General features: G+C 44.4%; 1 protein-coding gene across 4 annotated transcripts in view; it reads left to right on the top strand.

The window, feature by feature from the left end:
• The window catches only part of TMEM132D (transmembrane protein 132D), a 173677-nt gene that overhangs the window by 76814 nt on the left and 80799 nt on the right, over positions 1-16064 (top strand). For all 4 annotated transcript variants that reach the window (XR_011155441.1, XR_011155442.1, XR_011155443.1 and 1 more), the window contains exon 4: positions 13256-13439. Coding sequence is in view for 1 of the 4 variants with exons in the window: in XM_069030853.1 (XP_068886954.1) it covers positions 13256-13439 (184 nt within the window). In the remaining 3 variants the exon portion in view is untranslated. The remainder of the gene's footprint in view (positions 1-13255; positions 13440-16064) is intronic.

The following is a 16064-nucleotide window of genomic DNA, read 5'->3' on the forward strand; positions in this document are numbered from 1 at the left end:
GACCATCATGTTTTCAAATGGGACTTTGTGAAAGAAGGAGCACACTTCAATTTACTCATTGATACTGAGGGAGATGTCACTTTTCTCTTACCTATGGGAGAAATACCTGCTCTGGAGCCACTCGCTGCCTCGATCCTCCTCATTTCTCATTCTTACACAAACGGCTTCCAAGTTGTTTCTACTTCGTCTTTTCTCTGCACAATTCATCTGCCCACTTCTCACATTTATGTAAAAACTTTGGCACCAGTCCTTGACTCTTTCATGTTTTAGATTATTTTTCTCCTAAGCATTGGAAAAGTCTGCACCAGTAATTCAGATATGATTTTGTTGCTTCTTGTTTTACATCTCCACAAATTCTGCAGAACACGTTTCTTTTATGAACAAAGAGTAAGAGTTCTAAATTATTAAACGTAGAAATAAGAGATAGAGACATATTTTGTAGCGCTTTTCTTTTGGAATTGTCAAAGAAAAGTTTGATTCATTCATGTTATTGCATGTTTTTTACCATGAAAATTCAAAGAGTTGATTCCTTTACCATCCTTCAGTCTTGGAGTTACTGCTATTCACTGTGTGTCCTAGGATGCTGTGATATAGAAAAGAATCATACTGCATTTTAAATTTCCATTAGCTGTGCCAACAGTCATAGCAGCCCACCAGATACCAAATGTACTCTGTGCTGAGAGTAAGCCTCATTTGTTCCTGATAACATTATGGACTTTGCTTTGCTGCTCTCCTCATGCAGTCAGGATGTCTGGGAGCAAAAGTTGGGTCATGCTCTTGATTATGTGGGTGACCAGATTGCAGGTTCTGTGTCCCTGCAGGGGTCATTTTCATGCACCACTGAGCAAGGGTCAGGAATAATTCTCTCCACGTATAATTTGGTGAATTTACCGAGTTGAACTGCAGATTTCGCTGATAAATGAGAGCCCAGCTCAGCAGACTGTTGAGATTCCTTCCTGTTTAGCAGGGTACCTACACATTGCTTAAGCGGGGAGATTGAGTCCCAGAAGACTGGCAGAGCTGAGCAGGGGTCAGCTGTGGAACTGGAACTCGAAGAAAATCAGGAAGCCATAAAATGTGAGGAGTGTTTCAGTCAGCAGCCTGGCTCCTCTGCCTTCGCTGCAGAGGAAGGAGTGCACTCGTGGGTTCTCAGGGAGTGCTCTGCATCTGCTCTCACACAGGCGTCACTCACTCGTTCCCTTCTGCTTCCAAAAATTTAACAATTCTTAACCTCTACCCTTCTCTCTGATTTTGTTGAAATTGGTCTAATGTGCTGGAGGGAATGACAGAGACTGAGATGTACTGATTGCATAATTCTTTCTTTATTAAGGAGCTTGGAAAAAAGAAAACCAAAACCCCAACCAGCTTGTTATAGCCATATATGCCACTGCAGAAATGATTTCTTTCTAAGCATTTTATCCTGTCTAATTTTAAACCTTCCCAGAGATTGTTTGTCATTTCTTTCTGAGACCCTTCCACTGTCCCTTTTGCTTTGAATTTGCTCTGTATTTCCTGTTGTTTCTAATTATACTCTCCTGCCTACCTGCTCTAGCAATTTTCTCTCCTTGACGCTTAAATCCTTGAAATATTTGTGGAAAGTTAGCACTTTCTGGTTCTTCTGCCTTTTAAGCCTCACCTACTGATTTCTTTCAGAAAATCACCAACCTACCTTCTGCTCTACTTGACGTTCCTTCAAGTATTGCACATTCAGGCTCTCTGGAAATGTGGCAGATTATTTCTTCTACTGTTTTTCTAAAAACCCTGTCCATTTCCTGCAGTTGTTGTGGCTCTTTGTTCCTTATCCTGCTGTGCAATGACAGCATAACTAAAGTCAAGCAGCTTGAGCAAAGCAAATGGAAAACCATGCCTAAAGCCCAGTTTGTATTCACAGACTGCAGTGATAATTTTGGCAGTGCTGTTTTAATTCCTCGTGTCGTTTGGTTGCTTTTAATACCCACAACAGCTGCCCATCAGATTTCTCCACACAAATTCCAAGAACCATCCTAGTTAGGAGGTTTGGAGTAAGTTCTCCATCCAAATTTTCCACTTTGCTTGCTTGGAGGAGATATTTTAAGCCACATTTTTGGTGATTTTGTGTCCCAGCTTGTACACCCTCAAGGATTTTCATTGCAGTGAAAGAAGAGCAGTGTCTATATTTGCAAAGGCTCCATGTTAGCCTTGCAAAGAGAGTTTACATTCAATTAAGTCATTAAAGACTCATAATTGGACTGTGAAACTCTGGGGCAGTAACAGTAAGAGTATAAACTAAATAAGAGTGAGTAGTTCAAGCAGTCCAGTGTTTAGGTGTGTGCTATGAAATGTTAGTGGCGTAGAAATTGATCTTCACTTACTGCTTCTCCCCATTATGTGAATGATTTATGAACCTGTTGAAACTATTAATGATTACTAACATTACTGAATTCCTAATTATAACAATTAGGGTGTCTCTTCCCCTGCCTCCAGCTCAATGAAATCAATATGTCTTTTCCAAGGGCTGGATGTGCATCTTTCCACTGTCAGTTGCAAAGATTTCTGAGTTCAGTCCTGATATTCCTCCAGGTAGGAGCAATGCTGTGCTGAAGCTCGGGCCCTAGAAATGGTGGTTGTTTGCCACAGAATCCACTTTGGAGGTCCAAGATTAGTACCTGCAAACTAAGCTCTAAAAATGGCTTTAAAGCCCCAATTACATCAGGTGGAAGTTTGCCACATAAGGAGGGTTGTGTGATGTGTTCTGTCCCTCCCCCAAGATGGTAGCACGGGCTCCTCACTCTGGGTAGGTGGTATTTCCTAGTCCCAGTGGCACATTCCTTAACATTTCACGGAGCATCTCATGCCATGTCTGTTTCTCTCTCTCCTTCCCTTTCCTAGTTATTATTCTGATCATGTTATTATTTTTACTGAAAGAGTAATTTCCTTTTGGACATGGCAAACGACTGCAGCCACGTTGTGAGAGAGTGTATTGAGATAAGGAAGTGAGAACCCCCCATTCCTCTGCCTGCCTCCTTAGACCAGTGAATACATTTAAAGTCCATTTAAGTTTATCTGCAGTAATGGTTTTGTTTACAGCTGTTTGGCTGGAGGTGGTTTGAGGACACAGAAACTTGGAAGGAATAATTCTGGATGAGGGAGCTATTATCAGCCATTACATGTTTCCAGAAGCTCTGCAGTTAGGTAATGGTTTGCTGTGAGCAAAAGGAGGAGCTGTGAGGAGGAGGAGCTGCGCTTGGCCATTCTCCCGTGCCGTGCCTGGGGTGGGATGGGGTCTGGGCGCTCTGAGCAGTGCCTCTTTGGAGACTTCAGCTCCAGCCAGGGTGGCTCCTCTGGCTGCTTCAGCCATTAGAATAATCAGCTTCTGGAAAAGTCTTTCAGGGAATAGGCCTTTAACATCCCTAAGTGCCTTCAGAATGGAGCTTGATAAGTTCATGCAGAGACGATTCGGTGTGGTGGGTGTGCTGGCAGGGAGCTGCCCTTACGGACCCGACCTGGTGCTGCCCAGGCCGGCACAGGGTGCAGCTCTGCTCTCTGCCCGCGCTGCTTTGTGCTTCCCTCGCACTGGCGGCTCCTGGCTCTCCCTGGGGTCCCTGGTGGTCGCTGCTGCAGCTCCTGCACCGCTGGCGTGAGCGAGGTCGGGCTGCTGCTGGTCCGACAGCAAAGGCAGAGCTGCCCAAAGGCTGGGCTTAGGGCTCTCAGGGCACAAAGCAGCGCAGGTTGTTGCTGATTCCTGCGCTGCTCCTGCCCTGGGGCACTCTGCTGTCTCAGGGCACCTCCCACTGGGGAATTCCCTGCAGCGTGACAGCCACAATCACAACCTGCCACTAATTATTATTATTATCATCATTATTATTGTTATTATTTTCTTCACTCCCGAGAGTATCCAGGGGTTGCCAGGATTTATGTATCCCTTTGTATCTGACCAGTCCTGAGCCCAGGCGCTTCGCAGCCTCAAAGGGGGAAACTCGGGTGCACCAGCAGTGGGTGCAGTGGAACCCAAAATGATTGACTGCACCAGTTCATGCTAAATAAGAACATGAGTTCTGTGAGCTTTTGAACTCACACAATTTCTAATGTCACACAGACATCAAAAACTGTGATTTGATTTGACAGGACCTAGGACTCAGCTGCAGACCTGTACCATCATCCTGTCTGTATGATTTCCTTATGGCTCTCAGATTATCCCAAGGTGTATGGAGGGAAAACATCTGCTCCTGTAAAAATGTACCATAGCTGGAGCAGGGCAGGGATCTTATCCTGGTGGTTACAGACAGAAGAATTTACTGAGAAATAATTTACCTTGAGAAAGGTGTGTTAGACCAGATGGCTTTCAAAGGTCTCTCCTTACCAAAATTGCCCTGTAATTCTGTGATTTAAAATATATTTCAGCCTAAAGCTCTTTCAAAAAGCTGGGTTTGGAGGGAGGCAAATAAACTCTCTTCAGTTTATTTTTCATATTGTTGTTTAAAAATAAGAAACAAACAGGATTCTGGAGGCTTCTTCTGTTTTAATATTAAGAAAGCTGGAAGGTGTTTCTTTTTTGAATTCTAGACTTGGCAAACACTGAACAATTGTGCAAAGAAAACTTTTTAACATTTTTATTTTAATTGAAAAGAACTTTGCAGTTTGGCAAGATGTATGAGTTCAGCAGAAATACTTGCTGAATAGTTCACAGCAGAGGAAATTCCTGTAGCTGAGGGTACTAATCTCATATATTGGATGTGCCTTGGCAGGTATCTCCAGATAAGTCACTGATTTTGAAATATATTGAGAGCTTGAGTCTCGTGGAATGTAATGCAGCTTTTATATATAATTGCATTTGTTAAACCAGTGTGGACACTAATAAGCAAGGCATAAAAAAAAGCGTTACAGATCTCACTGTGGAGACGTGGCTTGGAACTAAATGCTGGGATATCGGGTCTTCCACTCTGGATTTAATACCACAATTAAATTTAAAAAAAAAAATGAGTAGGGGATATAATTTCAAAATCATTCGGAATTCCAAAGTTAAATGCTCAAGATGGGCATCAGCCTGAATTCATCAAGTCTAATCCCACTTTCATTTATGCACAAGTGTAAATTTGCTGGTCATTTATAAGAGGGGTTTTTAGGTGGATAAATACTTGTAGGATGAGGAATGAATTTTGCTGCAGGGTTGTGTGCTGAGCACAGTGCTTGATCTCATGATTTGGTGTGCTGGGATTACACAGCAGTAAATATTTGCAGCGCTGGCTCTGGAGTTTTTTAGCATGAAAATCCTGGGTCTCGTTCCCTCAGATCAGTGCTGTGTTTGTGCAACTCCTGCCATTCAGAAAGAGGTTTCTTTCATTTCCAGGAGACTGTGACAGTGCTAACAGTCTGCCAAATTGTAATGTGAATGAAATATCTAAAGCTTTTTTTTGGAATGCTCAAGAGTGTTACCGATCCAAAGGCTCAGGTCTGGGGGTTATGGTGTCAATTCCCACAGCACTGCCAGTGCTGGGCAAGCACCTCACTTCCACATGTGCTGACCTGTTACTGGATTGAAGCCTTTGTACCTGGTTTTCCTACCCATAAAATGACAATTGAGTTATCATTTTGCTGCTTTCTCCCCTTGTGAGGACAACCATCAGCACATTCCGTGGGTTTCTTGCACAGCGTGGTCTGAGCCCTGGCTGGGTCCTGTAGAAACTTCACCAACTAATAATGAACTCTTGTGGCTGTATGCCTGCTTTCCTCTCTTGCAGTTTCATCACACTTATAAGGGAGTTACCTTACATTTATTGTTATTTTTGTGCTGAGGACAATAAAAAGAGCAGGTAGAGAAAGCCAGATTGACAGGGTATTTGCAGGGTTTAATTATTCTTTGGACTGTCAGTGAAACCATTTCCGTAGCCCTTTGGCTCTGCCTCCTGCACAGGAGCTGGGGCTGTTCTGCTCGTGCCTCGTGACTGGGCTGCTCCAGAGGTACCTGGTGTTCACTGGCTGCTGTGGGGAGTAATTTATTGAATGATTATTAGACTGGATGGAATAAAGACAGCGTTGATTTACCCTTCCCTGGCACAATGTGGTGAATGATGCCTGCGTTTACCACGTCAGGAGATGCTCAGAATCCTGGTTCTGAACCAAAATGCTGACTCGGTGGGTAATTATGTTTTAAATTTATATTATGTTAAGAGGTTTGCTAATTTTTGCTCACTTTTGAATTGAGTTATTTGGGAAAAGTGCTATCAACAGCTGGAAAATCGTATAGTGAATAATTTATTTGACAATAGCAAAAAAAAAAGTCAAATAAATAATTCAGCAAATATTTCTCAACCAGCACTACTGATGTCAAGCTCCAGAGAGATGGATCAATTTTTTAAAATAACTTTATTACGTGATTAGCAGACTCATTTCTTGGTGATTTTTCTTGCTAGTTGCTTCACTTCATACGGTGATTCCCGAAGAAAAATGGCTTTTCAGCCTACCTATCCTGAATTTTTAATAGTAAGATGACAATGAATAAAATGAAATTTTAATGTAGTGCTGTATGTATCACCTTCTCTTGATATATCAGTGGTGAATAATGATCTTTGCTGTAGCATAGTACTCCAGGTGCTACAGATATTGGGTTTTAGAATGCCCTCTCTGACCTTGGGATGGTCTGAGTCCCAAGTCTCACTTTCTTGTCTAAAATATTTTAGTTTTTATTATTTGTGTGGGTTGGGTGATGTGTAGAGGATGATCTGGCAGCGTGCTGGCAGCACACGGGGCAGGTATCGCACCATATTGTTGGGTTTGGTTTCATAAAATTCCAGCTTTTTGGGTAAACTCAGACATGTTATTTTTAACTGCCAGGGAGGGCTGGGAATGCTGCTCGCCGTGCCAGCCAGATTCCCACCCACTGGCTGGATCTGGGAGAACAGACCTGGATGTGGTGAGCTCACACTCTGGAGCTGAGCCACCCCTCGGCTGCTGGCAGGCACTATCACGCTGTTATGATTGTTTAAACTCAGGTTTAAAGTCAGTTCTTGCAATATTTGATTTTTTTTACCGTAATTCCTGGTTTAGGAATAAAATAGTCCATGGAAGATCTGCAGTTGTTATCCAGTATAAAAGCTTCCTGCAAAAAAAGCTGAAAAATATTTGTGGATTGCACTCTAGCTCGGAAACCAGAAGGAAAAGTCAGTTGGATTCATTAAAATAAAAGGCTTCTCTTTGCCTGTAAGAATATTGTGAGGGCTTTTAGCTTGTGGTACATGTGAGTGGTAGTAGGATGTGACCAGAGAAGCTTCAAAGGGTGCCCAGCCGCAGGGCATCCTTTCCTCAGCCCTGTCTTCCCAGGTTGTACCAGACATCCCAGATCTTGCCACGTGGCAGCAGAGGAGTTCGTGTGCTGCGTTTCAGAGCAGGCCTGCCCAGCAGACCTCAGGGCAGCGTGTTCTGATGGCTGCAGCTACAGAACAAACGCACCAGAAACCACTAAAAAAGAGCTGAAACGTGCAGGTGACGTTTGCAGCATCACACCTCTCGCAGGGGGGGTTAAATCACCTCTCACAGGGGGCTTTAAATCCCCGCTGCCCAGCCTGGGGAAGGTTTTCAGGCAAGCCCCAGCTGGTTGGGAGGCGATGAGCACCGAGGAAAAGCGCAGCTGGATCAGCCCCACGGGACCCAGAGTGCTCCTGCCTCGGTCTGCGCCGTCCCTGCCTCGGGTGGCAGCGCTGGGGGCTCCTTGCAGGGTCCCACATCCTTGACTTGCACAGCCCGTGCACAGAATTCCGAGGGTGCTGTCAGACATGCCAAGCAGAAGGAGTTTATTGCATTGCAAGGAGCTGTTTATTCCGCAGAGATGTGATCTCTGCCTCCCTGGCAGGCGTGGAGAGGAATGCAAATGTCCCTCCTGCCACAACAGTTTGACTTGGATGTAAAGGCTTCTTAAGGCAAACAAAAACCCCCTCACAAATGAAAGTATTCTCTCTCCTGAGACCAGAGTCATGGGTATTTTTTAAGAATTCAGCAAAGACTAGACAGACAATCTTTTCTTGGTGAAGATAAACTGAAAGATTATCAGGATTCTCTCCTGACTACTTTAAATATAGATGGATATATATAAATGTATTCCTTCTGGTACAGGAGATGTTTCACTCAGTGATTTCTTTTCTCTTAATATCTTCTGGTTTCCTCCTCCTTTTTTCCCTACCCAAAATCTGTTTAGGTGTGAAGACAGTTTGTTGCTGGGCCGCATGTTCCCAGGAGCACTGCAAAAAAATGGATAAAATCCACTTTATTTAAAGAGTTCTGGCATTTCTGGGAATCTGCTGCTCTGGGGGAGCGTAAGTGTAGTGCCCATGTGCTGTAGGGGAGCTCGAGGACTGAGGAGAGAAGGGAAGGAGGTACCAAACAGCAAATACTCTGGAGGAGGGGCTGATTCTCCAGTGATCCTTTGATTTCCTTTCCACCTCCTCATTTTTGCTTAGGAAACAAGTACTGTTTAGTGATAATATCAGGAGTAATGGCTTACAGCTCCAGAAGAGAGGAGCACAGAAGGTTTGTAAAATCCTTTTAGTGAAATTGTTTGCGTTCTGGAGAAAATACCATAGGAAAAGATGTCTTTTTTCATTTTAAACAGAATCTGTGTCAGAAAAGAAATGTTTAAAAAAATACAGAGCTTTGCTACAACATGCCAATGCTTTGGGTTTTTGTGCATTTATCCTACATCTCTACACCTACATGTTGGTTGATGCTGTTTCCTCCCACACAGGGAAGGACTGTCGAACACTCGGTGCCAGTGCTGACCCTGGGCAGGGGCAGGGCAGTGCCAGCAGGGCTCCAAGCCCTCTTGCAGCACAGCTGGGAGCTGGCTGTGGCTCACCTGGGGCTGTGTCTGTGTGACAGCTCAGCACGTGGCCTTTCTTTTACCCAAAAATTACCTTCTTTCTGAAATGCAGCGTTGTTCCACTTTGTGGTGCATAAATCATCTCATCCCCTCTTTTTATGGGAAAGTAATTTTCAGTTTAATTTTCTCTCCTGTGAAATGGGAGTAATGGTTTTCACAAACTCCTTCAGGCCTCCTTGGGCCAGCTGTGCTGCTGCCACTCTTCTCTCAAGCTGGAAAGTTTTCCCAGTTGTCCCTGGACACATTTCTTCCTTTTCTGAGCTCTGCTGTTCCACCTCTTGGCCTGGCCCATGCAGCATTTCAGGCCACAGACTCCTGTGGTGCCCTGCAGGAGATGTGCTGGGCACGTTTGTGGAGGTAGAGGAGAATAAAATTACCTTTTCTCTCCCTCCCGAAGGCTCTTTCATTAACTTTCCTGTGATACATCCTATTTTGCATATTAATGGCTGTAGGCTGCTCGTGTCCATTCCAGCCTTCTGCAGACAGTGGTGAAACTTTATGCAGTTTATTGTGAGAACATTCCAGGGGTCGTTGGGGGAGGTTCCGAACGAGTCTCGTGTTGGAGCATTGCACGGAGATCAAAGCTGATAGCACAGCTGGGCAAGTCACCAGTGGGATCCTTGATCTGAGCAGCGCTGCCAGCATCCAGGAGCTGTTCCTGGATTTACAAGGTCTCTCCTTGAAAGCTGTGGCTTGCAGGGCGTGACATCTCTGGGAAGGAGGGGCTGGTTCTGTCCCTGAAGAAATGTGATGTCACGGCAGAGGCATCAGCACTTGGCCAAGGGCCTTGGGCACAGCCCCTCTCAGAGGCACTCCCAGGATGAAAGGGCAGAAGAGAGACTTCTTTATAAAATACTTTGCCTGTGTCAGGGATGTGTCAGAAGCAGCAGGTGCAGGATGGCCCTGTGGGGGTAGGAAATACTCCCCTAGAGACAGGACAGGGTTTCCCATTGTTCTTAATTTGTAAGAGCTGCTTGATCTCTTGTAGGGAAACAAAAGGCAGATCAAGAAATACAGCACAAAACTGTCTGTGCCGTCCTGGCTGGCAGAAGGAAAGACCTGACTACTCCATTCCAGTGAAGTTTTGGGTTTTTTTAAACCATCCTTGTCTTCAGTTTGGGCTGAGATGCTTTAAAGCTGTGTCTGCATGACACAGAGCTCAGCAGGACCCTGCTCATGAGGAGAGCTGCAATGAACTCCATTGCAGTTTAACTCTCAGCTGTAAACAGCAACACCCAGGTGAGGGATTTGACTTTAAATTGGCACCAAGAACCGTTTTACATCGACCACTCTTCAACTCAGCCTGAATTGCTGTTGTGAACCTTTATGTTTGTCCATCCTAAACTTCCTAACCACGTAGCCTCCCCTATTGCACCTAGCGGTGTTGCTGCACCCTGGACAGCAGTAATGGGTTTAGTGTTAGCAGAGACAAGCTGCCAACAAGCTGCTGCTTTGTGGGGACCATAAAGGGGATGTCCACCTTGAGGAGGATTGGGCACTGCATCATTTCGAGGAGCAGTGCCTGAGTACCCAGCAGAAACATCCTTGTTATAACGAGCAGCCTTGACTTTAACAGAAAAGCCACAAATATTTTTATGTGACTGAACTCCATGGGTGAACATTACTTGTCCACATTTCTCCATTTATGTTTTTTAACTGTATTTTCTGAAAGGTAACTTTTTGCCCTGTTTCTGTTTTGAAAAATCTCAGTTGCCGAATGCAGCTTAGGAAGGTGTAGGTTGGGAAACAGATCCATGGGGCTTGCACGTGGGAGGGCTGACACAGTTAGTGATGAGTAAAGTAATTGAGCAAAGTTCCTGACCTGGTGCTGACAGCCTGGGTCTGATCATAGGTCATGCAATACTTTCACATTTTAAACACATCTTTAGTGGCAGTAATGAGATTCTTACGGATTTTTGTGGTGCTTTGTAATCTCCTCTTTTGGAGGTGTTTAGTATTTTTAAGAGGAACTAGGTCAAATAATTTCTATCAAAATCGCATTTGGTAGCTGGTAGCAAGGTGTGGGGTTTTGCTACAAGAAATGCTTCATTAAAATACCTGCTTTGAAGGAGAAACTAAAAGAAATATTTCTGTGCCTTTGGGTTCCTGTAGCTGTGCCAGTGGGAGCTGTAGTTTATGAATGTGCTTCACTTCTCCCTCCTTGTCTTTTCCACTGCCTTTTGCTCCCTCCTTTGTTTTACTCTGTCCTAATCACTTCTTTTCCCCTCATCTCCAACATACCTGGAAAAGATTAAGAGGTTTGCCTTTTTTTGACAGTGTTTTGGTGGTTCCAAAGCCTGGCACTGCACCCTCAGTGCCCCCTGTCCCTCGCTGCTGTTCCAGGGCACATCCTGTGACAGCACCAATCCTGCAGAGCCGGGCACAGGGAGCATCACACACCAAGGCAATAATGCAGAGAGGCACCCTGAACAGAATCCCAGCCCCAAGGTTCATTATATGAAGATTCAATTAGCTCTTTAAACACAGGAACTGGGATAGAACACACTGTACAGACCAGGCTCACTGCCAGGGATTTATAGGCAATGCACTGCCCATTCCTGCTCACACAATTAAGGTAACTGAGATTCAATAGTCACAGCTGCAGAAAGCAGCTTCTGATCCTACCTAGGTCAGCATGAAATAAGACTGCTTTCAGTGCTGGTTTGGAAATCGTGCTCCTTTTTTTCATGACATGAAAAAATGAGAAATTGAACACAATGTGTTCCATTTTGGAAACAGAGAGGCTCACTTTAAATTCCATCCAGGAAAGAAAGGACACAGTGCATTCACTAAAATGCAAACCTTAAAGATGATCAGATCAACCTCTTCAAGAAGTAGCATTGGATAAAGCTCTGGATTTGGCCAGCACAACGGAAATCTCTGAGTATCCAGGGAAGAGTCCCAAACTGGGGCTGTTGTCATAACTGGTCTTCATCAAAGTGTATCCTTAGTTTTAGCACCTTAAAGATGATCAGATCAACCTCTTCAAGAAGTAGCATTGGATAAAGCTCTGGATTTGGCCAGCACAACGGAAATCTCTGAGTATCCAGGGAAGAGTCCCAAACTGGGGCTGTTGTCATAACTGGTCTTCATCAAAGTGTATCCTTAGTTTTAGCTCTTTTTCCACATCAGCTGGGAAACCTGCTGCGGTTTGGGTGCATTTTGGGATTCTCTAATCAGTTGCTGAAATGTTCCCTCTTTTTCTAGTTGTGCTCTCCAGCAGAAATGGCACTTCAGTGCTGTGCCAGTCTTCCTCTCCTTGAGGATTGTCCCACAGGCAGAAATTCTGCTCTTTCCCTTCCCCTCCACACAAACACTGAAGGTGGTTCAGTGTTCAGTGCCTCAGGAGTAGCTGTCATTCTTGGTGTCCCCAGGGTTTGTGCACTGCTAAGAAATTCCACATTCCTCTACAGCTTTACAGGAAATAGAGTATTTCCTTGTCTCTCTCAATGCCACTGGCCTAAGGAGCTCACCTGGCCAAGACACACAATGGAATCTTCACTACACTTCCATGCAGGTAGTGGTTTTATAACAAACTTCCCAGGAATTGCATCAATTCCCTTTCCCACTTTCCCTCTTTGCATTTCTGCTGTGTGGTACCCTCTGACACGGACCATGGGCCCCACGAAGGACAGCTCATAAAGCCACCGTGGCTGCGGGAAGGTGCCCCCAGTACCCCCAGTGCTGCCACAGCGTCACACCCAGTCAGGCCTCGCTCTGCTCTGGTGCTTCTCGCTGAAGGGTCCTGGCAGGATTGGCTGATACGAAACAACCCGGTTTTGTAACTCTGTCACAACAAGCTCCATTATCTATAATTCCTAGTTTAGCAAAGGACAAAAGGAGCTTCACACTGACATTCACAGCAAGGTAGCAGTATAGCTAAAAATTAATTCCAACTTTTCCAGTCCTCTGCTTCCTGCTGCCCTTGTTCATGGACCCCATCCTGAGCTTTTGACCTTTCTTCCATGCCTCTCTTTTTAAAAAACAGAAAATACTTTTGATGCAGTGCTTTCCCGTTTCAAGGAGTGATTCCCTTTCGATTTGTCCATGTGCTGCTTTCATTGCAGGAAATGCAATGTGCTCATTAGAGGGAGAGTCTGGGAGTCAGTTTGGGCTGTGGTTTTAGCCTCTGTTTTGCCTTTGATCTGGTTGTGTTCCTCCACCCATGAAATGGAGCAGTGCACAGTGACCCATGTCACAAAGTGTTACTAAGCCACTTGAATTGGTGGGAAATACCCTGAAATCTTAAGACAAGTGCAAATGATTAATTCATTATTGAATCCATCATGCCACCAAATTCTCTCTTTGAAGGGGCCTTAATCCAAGGTTTTATTAATATAAAAGCAATCATATTCCTGGTTTATCAGTCATGTGAAGGGAACATTTCTTTTCCTTTCTTTGCTGCAGTGCGGATGGCCCTTCCTCTGAAATCATGCAGATTGACTTTGAAATTGAAGACCTCACTGACCTACCTGAGACCCAGCTCATCACCTGGCAGGTGGAATATCCTGGAGACACCACATCTGATCTGGGAATCTCCAAGATCTACGTAAGCCAGAAGGACCTGGTAGGAGTTCTCCCTTTGGCTATGGTAAGGAATTGTTTGGCATTTTGCGGGGTTTTAGTTCTGCTTTACAGCTCCAGTGTCTGACAGATGCAAATGATGAGCTGAAAGGGGAGGGAGGGGCAGAAGGAAACACCTTGAGAATGGGACCCTGACTTCTGAGGGGAGAGCACAGCTTCCCATGGGAGCCAAGTCCTGCTGTTTCACTGATGCACTGATTTTTTGGGGGCAGAAGCTGAGTTCACAGCATTTCCATTGCTCAGAGCTCCCTCTGGATGCAGCAAGAGCTGTACCCAGACACTCAGTTCATTGTGGTACATGTCTGACATGAATCAAGAGTACTCTTACATTGGTCTAGGCTTCCTGAATGACAGTTTGTCCAGGTTTTGAGTTCTGACTCCATATGCATTTGAGAGTGAGAAAAGAAATAAAAGGAATGGCATGAATTCTGAATCATTTTTAATTACCTGGGGAGCATAAAATGCAGGGCGTAGCCAACTGTCTGTTTCCCAGAAACGCATTCAAACAGGTTGTGTCACGGTGAAAACTGCAGGGCTTGAAAACTACCTGATCCTTTAGCCTTGTTCTTATCTAAAAAAACCTGTTAGATACCCAAATTTCCAGTACAAACAGAAATTTGTGCGTTTCCTTCTTTGTCCCTTTCACATTTCTTCGTTGTTGGGGATGAAGCATACTTGTGTAAGGTCTGGCTGGGCCTCGTTTCTGTTCTTAGGTGATCTGTCAGAAAATACTGCCACATTATTATTTAGTGCCGAAAGAAAAACAAAAATCAATCTCAGAGCATTTAAAAAAATGTAACCTGGATGTTTGCCTGGTTATAGTAAGTTAATTATGCCATTACTGAATACTGAAGGTGTTTTCTGCCCCTCCAGACTCACAGAACTGGCTATTCTTGTTACTTATATTTACCAACTTCAGAACTACTCAGGTGTTGTGATTCTTTGTTTTACCCAAACCATGTTTTTCTCTTGTGGTGGCTCATGCCTTCGTTGCCACGGTGCATCTCACAGCTGTACCTGTGGCTGTCTCTCAAATGAGAGTCGTGTCACCCCTTTGCATGGCCCTTCCCATGGGCTGCTTCCTCCTGCTGAGCAGTGGGAGGTCTCTGCTGGTGCATTGGTAAGAGGAGAGGCTTTCAGAGATTCACAGAATCACAGAATATTCTGGGTCAGGGGGGACCCACAAGGGGCATCGAGTCCAACTCTTTCCTCAGCTGGGCCCTGGAGTGCAGCCACACAAGTTCTGGGCTGGTGAGGGTTAAGGCTGTGGAACGATCTGATTTACGTAATCTGAGATGTTGGGGTTTCTATTCTCTCCATACATAATTGAAAAGAGAAAAGGTTCCTTCCCCAGTGGTTCCAGTGGTGGCAGAAAACCACAGTTCTGCTCGTGTGTGCCCACGATCCGTGCTTGCTTTATTATCAGGTGATATAGTGGCAAAATATAGCTCATAAGGACAAAAATGGATTCTGCTGGCAGTTGCTACAAATCAGCTCACTCTCTTAATTTCCATTAAAGATGAAGAAAAGCCCATTTTCCAGCAGCACAGAATTGTGTGCTCAAAGGTCACATGCAGTCTATAAAGTCATCAGGAGATGGCATTTTGCAAGGCAACAGGTGTGGGGATAATGGGGAGGAGAGAAGGCAAAGATAAATGGCAGCAGTCCCTGGATCACTGACAGACTGGGAATAGTTCTAACCTTCTTTGCATTACCTGGAGTGTCAGGGAAGAAACTCCAGGGTATTACAAACCTGCAGATCTTTGTCATGGTTCACTTTGTGCTGAGGAAATGATGATTCAGGTGCAGACCTTTCAAGGTGTCTAACTTTGATTGGTTTGATGCTTCAGTTTTCCCTGTGGTCTTTGCAAAGCCGGCTTGTAACTTGCAAACTTAAAATAAAATTTAAAAAAAAATTCTCCTCCTCCATTTAGAAAGAAGCACAATGAAAATAATGTGTTGTTATTTTTCTGGCTTTGGATACAGGGTAATTTGGGTTAGTTTTTTACTGGTCTTAGCAGAAATGTAATTTCTTGTATAGAAGCACCAAACAGAAGTGCTCTTGAATATTTCAATTACAGCTTAATCTTTCCAAAGAACAATTTTAATGCTTTCCCATTAGGCAGAGCTTTGGTTTTTTAAGAGACTCGCACATGCCGCCTCTGCACCACCTTTGCATCCCATAGTCTTTCCTGCTCGCTGTCATGGATTTGTAAATTGTAAAGCAAAAGATTGGCCAGTTCAGATGTTCTGATTTCCTGAGTTACAAAATACTGCAATGGAAACTTTGAGATGTACCCATTGGCACTGGGACCCAGTGACAATGCCCACCTGCTGCTGCCGTTGTTGGGACACTGCTGTACTCACTTTTCTCCAATGCTTTTTTTATTCCTATGGCATACTGGCGTTCCATAGTGTGTGTCCCTGCAATAATGGCAACACAGGATAAGATGTTGGTCCCAGGGTTGATAAATTCATTATTAGAGTAGTGAGTTAACTTTACTTTCTCCTATAATACAGGAAAAAGTGCATGCAGGATGCTCAGTGTCCCTTCAGAAATTTCTTGAAAAGGTTGAAGGTTCATGACCTTCAGATTTTGATAAATTGTTGTCCATATACATCTTCTAGATTT

Source organism: Aphelocoma coerulescens, chromosome 15, assembly GCF_041296385.1.
Source record: "Aphelocoma coerulescens isolate FSJ_1873_10779 chromosome 15, UR_Acoe_1.0, whole genome shotgun sequence".
In the NCBI taxonomy this organism is placed as follows: domain Eukaryota; kingdom Metazoa; phylum Chordata; class Aves; order Passeriformes; family Corvidae; genus Aphelocoma; species Aphelocoma coerulescens.